Source organism: Sinocyclocheilus rhinocerous, unplaced genomic scaffold (assembly GCF_001515625.1).
Source record: "Sinocyclocheilus rhinocerous isolate Xijiao unplaced genomic scaffold, SAMN03320098_v1.1 scaffold1563, whole genome shotgun sequence".
NCBI classification, from domain to species: domain Eukaryota; kingdom Metazoa; phylum Chordata; class Actinopteri; order Cypriniformes; family Cyprinidae; genus Sinocyclocheilus; species Sinocyclocheilus rhinocerous.
The window spans coordinates 834,646-840,590 of NW_015656185.1; the positions used below are offsets into that span (position 1 = coordinate 834,646).

At 36.7% G+C, this 5,945-nt stretch overlaps 1 protein-coding gene across 1 annotated transcript in view; it reads right to left on the reverse strand.

Moving 5' to 3' along the window:
• The window catches only part of LOC107719853 (H-2 class I histocompatibility antigen, Q10 alpha chain-like), an 11,280-nt gene extending 6,569 nt beyond the window's left edge, over nucleotides 1–4,711 (reverse strand). The window contains exons 1-4 of the mRNA XM_016527394.1: nucleotides 4,535–4,711; nucleotides 2,097–2,369; nucleotides 1,703–1,990; nucleotides 1,330–1,614 (exon numbers count right to left, since the gene is read on the reverse strand). Coding sequence (XP_016382880.1) covers nucleotides 1,330–1,614; nucleotides 1,703–1,990; nucleotides 2,097–2,369; nucleotides 4,535–4,616 — 928 coding nt within the window. The 5' untranslated portion in view covers nucleotides 4,617–4,711. The remainder of the gene's footprint in view (nucleotides 1–1,329; nucleotides 1,615–1,702; nucleotides 1,991–2,096; nucleotides 2,370–4,534) is intronic.
• Between the last annotated feature and the right edge of the window lie 1,234 nt (nucleotides 4,712–5,945).

The window sequence follows — 5,945 nt, forward strand, 5'->3', positions numbered from 1 at the left end:
TTTTCAGACTGATGAGCTTTGTAAAAATCGACGCGTTTCAGAAAGGCGGGGCATAGAGGAGAAACAATAATTTACAGTATGTGGACAATAATGTGTTTTTTTTTACTTTAAGCCGCATAAACACATTTCATTACACCAAATACACAAAATAATGTTCTTTTTAGCAGCATCATATGACCCCTTTAATGCATATGCTTACCCTTTAACAAGACAAAGTCCTCAGTGCTTTTAATCAAATGTAAATTCTATTTATAAAAAAAACAATAACAATTCTATTTTGTCTTCATTAATAACTAGTAGTGTTTTTAAGCCTTTTTACTTTAATTCCAAAATAATAAGAATGCGGTTACAAATTTCAGATTTCAATTGTTGTTAGTATTACTGTTGTTGTTGTTTTGTGAACTGATGTTCAGCTGTTCTTTTTAATAGTCAACTTATTTGCAGTTCATCAGTCATCAAAGCTCAGTAAACACTGCAGGTGTCGTGATGGTCACAGACATGGAGATGTACCTACAGTATAATATTATCAAGCTGACTGCTCACTAAGAAACTTACAGATGTTTTCAAGCCATTACAAGTTTTATGTGACATAAAGTGATGATATGGTGGATGAGTGGGTGCTTTATACTACTTACTTTTAAATTAGACTTCCCATTAACATAATTTTTTTAGTTTTTTATTCAGATCAATATGTGGATGTGAAACTAGCACTAACACGAGAGGCAGGATTTATTGTGTGAATAATGAAATAGGCCAATCAAGGTATGACTTTTCCAACATCACTTTTTTCCCCATTCATTCACAATTACCCTCCACCAAACTCATGACATGCTTTGGGATCTATTAAAACTCAATAAAGAGTCAATTCAATAGAGATGCTGTAGCTTTAATCTCTAACTTTAATTGCTGGTGTCGCTGTTGGAAAACTTTATACACTTTTTAATATATTTCAGAATATTTGTGGTGTTCTATTTTTCTATTGTGGATTATTTTCTCATTCGATTTTTAAGGAGGCACTGCCACCCCTGCTTCCGCTGAAGAAACACCCCTGCTTTAATGATTGAATTTCAGGAGTGCACCTGCCCATTCAGTCCTGCTAGATAATGATAAACGAACTTTGCTTGCTGTTCTTGAAGGAGGCTCGAACCCGAGGCTTGGCTCGAGCTCCGAGTAAGAACGGGGAGGTGGGGGATGCCGGAAGAATAGTCGCTGGGACGGTGCAATGACTGCTGCTTATATACGCTCGTAGCGATGATTGACAGGACTGAATGATTAGGCTCCTCCCGAACATATGTTTGGAACTTCATTAAATGCTTTCACTTTGCCTACCCCATGTGATGATAATTGGTCCTTTGAGGGTTCTGTGAAACACAAAACAATCATATTCTGCTTTTTCATCCTCCTTGATAACCACACTCTTCCTCAGCTGGAAGGTTTCATCATGGTTTGGTCTGACTCCTGAGGATTCAATCTCATCTTCAGGCAGGGATGTGCGATATTTCCTTATGGTCAACATCACATCTTTGGGGTAGAAGCCAGTGGCCAGACAGGTGAGTTTCAGCTTGCTTTTGTCCTTAGTAGAACTTTTTGCAAACACATTAACTTTTGGAGGAGCTGAAAACACAGAAAACAGTTTATCAGTGAGTTATATCTCTGACAGCTGCAGATCATCAACAAATACAAATACTGTACATTTACTCACAGCCCTTTCTGAGCTCCTCATCTTCATAGTCTCTGAATTTGTTAAGCCAGTCCACACACTCTTTCTCCAGGTAGCCCTTGGTGTACTGGTTTAGGATGGGCACTTTATCCCACTTTCTCTTGGTTGGAACAGCTGCATCAACAGGAGCGACCCACTGAGACTCCTTATCATCAAAAGATAGGAAGTTCTCTCCATCGTAGCTGTACTCATCAATGCCTTTGGAAAAATTCACTTCACTTCCATGTATCTCAATTTCACAACCATGTCTCCACTGAAGAACATGAACATCTGAAATACACAAATTAAAATGTTTGTTAGTCAGATGATAATAAAATAATTAAAAATGTACATAAAAATATGTATTTGCAGGTTAAAATGTATCAATGATCGTCACCTGTCTCATTGTGTCTCATACGTTTCATCAGAATGTCGACGTTCACATTAAACCACTGTTCTTTGCTCTTTCTTGACTGGGTGCCTTTTTCCCAGTAATCCTCCTGCATTTTCTCTTTCATCCACTGCTGTTTGGGAATCTTTCTCTGTCCATCACTATTGTAATAGTCAATCTGTCTGTCATCCAGCAGACCCATAGCAGTGAACTGATAGATGCCCGGCTGATTGACAGGTTGGGACAAGGCCGTGTAAATGTAATACAGGGAGTGTTTCTCTGCAGTAAAGAGGAATATAATATGCATTATATCAACTATTGAAGTAAATGTGATAAAAGGGGTTGCTACATTTCTGAAGGAAATGGCAACATGAGGTGGGTGAGGCGCACTCAGGACAGTCTCAAAACATTTCAGTTACAGAAAGAATTGAACAGAGTAACTTTATTATAAATCCAGAACTATGATTCAATGAGAGAACAAGCCGATCAAACAAGACCTATCTTACTGGATACAGTGAAATTAATATATTTTCAGTTTTAAAATTTTGTTATAATCTCCGTTTATCCAGAAGGATCACATTCTTTTGATAAATTAACACGAGGCCAGTGGCAGAGCCAGGATGTTTTTTTAGGGGTGGCCAGGGAGGGGCCAGCAACCAGTCTGGGGTGGCACAGAAATCTTCATTATTTCAATATAAAAATGTGATTGACTATAAAGTATTGGACTGTTTTAGTGCCTAAAACACAACTGAATACAATTAATATATTTGTGAATTAGATCAAGTAATGCTGAGTGAATATGACCATTTGTGTATTATTCCCCACCTCCAGGTATTTTAATAAAGGGGCTCACTATAGCTTTATTGCTCAGTCAGCTTGGTTCTAGTTCTCAAACCCCCCAAAAGCTTGCTCTCCATCATTGCATCCTCATTGATGAGACATGCAGATAGTGATAAAAATTGGTTAATAAAAAAGAAAAAGAAGAAAAAAAAAGTCACCAGCACATAAATGCAAGAATGTAAAATGAGTTATTTTATGCATTTAAATGGTTTCGTTTTCGTTTGTAAAAATAAATAAATAGTGCATGTTTTCTAGTATGTTCAAATTTATTTGTGCATTAAATTACAAAGAAAAAAAAAACAGCTTGCGCCTTATATGTGATCTAGAATTGCACAATATTTTAGTACATGCATCTGAGAGACGTTCTTTAATGTGATGCTATACATACATGAATGCTCAGTCAGCTTGGTTCTAGTTCTCAAAACCCCCAAAAGCTTGCTCTCCATCATTGCATCCTCATTGATGAGACATGCAGATAGTGATAAAAATTGGTTAATAAAAAAGAAAAAGAAGAAAAAAAAAGTCACCAGCACATAAATGCAAGAATGTAAAATTAGTTATTTTATGCATTTAAATGGTTTCGTTTTCGTTTGTAAAAATAAATAAATAAATAGTGCATGTTTTCTAGTATGTTCAAATTTATTTGTGCATTAAATTACAAAGAAAAAAAAAACAGCTTGCGCCTTATATGTGATCTAGAATTGCACAATATTTTAGTACATGCATTTGAGAGACGTTCTTTAATGTGATGCTACATACATGAATGCACGAATCGCCTTTTTGGTAATTTCATGGCTTAACTGACGACAAAAATATATTGTATGTTCATAGTTTCTTGTTAGCTTTATTTATGATGAAGCGATATAGAGCGTGCGCCATATATTCGCGTAAAGTTAAAGAGTGTGCGCCGTGAGCACGGTAAAACAGCTGTCAGGACAGGAAAGTTTGTTTTACTGACATATAGCCTAACAACATCTCATCAAACCGCAGTTCACTGAAGCTCATTTGGCACATGTTCTACTGAAGCTCATTTGGCACATGTTCTACTGAAGCTCATTTGGCACATGTTCTACTGAGGCTCATTTGGCACATGTTCCTTTCCACGCGCGTTTGACTTGCGCCTGGCGCTGAGGCGAAGCTGAAGTACGCGTCTGAAAAGTCTCCCGTTTTATGTGGTTTAATAAATGAATTTCTTGTCAAGAAAAAAAAAGGAACATAAACTGCAGTTTTGAGTGGGGTGGCCAAGTTTAGGCCCCTGCACGAGGCTGGCTGCTAAAACATAATCCTGAACCTGTACAAACATGTCTAATCCTGGGATCGATATTATGATCAGTAATAAAGATGCTGGTAAATAGGCCGCTGCCATGTGGATCAACGTTTAGGACATCAAGTTCGTGGATAGTTGCTTTTAAGTTGACAAAACTCTTATATAATTATTTATATCAGTATATAGATATATATATAGACACTTTTAAATGTACGATGTTAGCATACATTCGTAATAAAATGTATAACATATCTGTGGTAACAAAGCCGTTGTAGACCAGGAAGTGTTACTTTCACTTTCTTTCTCTGACAAAACGAGGCAAAATGTGATCATTTACCTGTCTGAAGTGAGGGCGAAGTCCCACAGAGAAGAAAAACACAAAGCAGAGCAAAAATCTTGGTCGCGTCAGACGTGCCCATGATTGGAAAGCTTTTACTTGAGTATCAATTAAATACTGATATTTACTGATGTCTGAACGCAGGTTCGCAACAACTGAACAGGCCTTTATCAAACTTACGCGTTTGAAAAGCGGAAGATTCAAATAGTTGCGTTGCGTAAAAAACTTCCGCTGCAGCCTCTATCAATGGCTGTGCCCATATAGCACGGCATTGTCGTGGATGATTTATGTAGAATTCAGCACATATATGTCTTCTAAAGACACCAATCTCAGTTTACAACAATTCATTAAGTATTATGAAACGAAGGAATATGTTGTCACGATATCCCGATGCGTATTTGTATATATATGTATGTGTAGGCGGCAATTCTTCACAGTCTGATCACCTTATTTCATTTCAGAACAGCAAGAAAACTATACAAACAACATATCACATTAATAAGCATTAGTATTAGCCAAAGCTTAAAACATGACTAAAGGCTGTATAGAAGGATTCAATTAAAGGTTTAGGGCAAACTTGTAGGCTATTAAACATAATGCTCACATTTTTTTTTCACGCGCTGACTTTATTATGCAATCTCAATTGCATCAAATTGAAGTTGTTAAAATAAAGAAATATTTCCAGCCCATAGACGATAATTAAAAATAAGTTTGATCGTCTTAGTCGAGTTATATTCTCCGTGATTGCGTGCAACGATTGAATTGTCATTATACTGTGAAAAAGAACGGGAGGTTAATCGCAATAAATATAATGCAAATATAAACAAAATAATATAATAAATTAATAAATTGTAATAAATAAATTATAAAATTAAATTAAATCAGTCCGAGTATTCCTCTGGCAGTCAGTCCCTCCAGGATTTCGCGGGACTTTTTTCAGATTTTTGCTCCTAAAATGACTGATTTTGCTGCGGCTTTTCTCAAAATTTGCGGTGATATTTGCGGCATTTCTTATTGTTTTGCAGTGAAAATATACCACAGACAACATTCTTCTAACATTAAGACTTTTCTGACTTCGAGAACCATTGTAGGGCTCCAGACTAACATTTTAGGACACCAGCACCAGAGCCATTAAGTTCTACAGAAGATGGCACCAGCACCTGACAGTAAAGCACTCAGCCTAATCGCACATGTACATCTCGGAGATGTCTATCTGATGTCTGCATTTACATATGCAAGATGTATGTTTTTAGAGTGTTTGCTCATCTGCAATACGTCTCTATACGTTTCCTGTCAGATGTCAAATAGACATTTATTAGAATGCATGTAAAGCTGCTTCTGAGACGCTATCAGATTACACAGCAGATGTTTCCCAGATCTTTAGCAGACGTTTTACAGATGTACTTGTGCT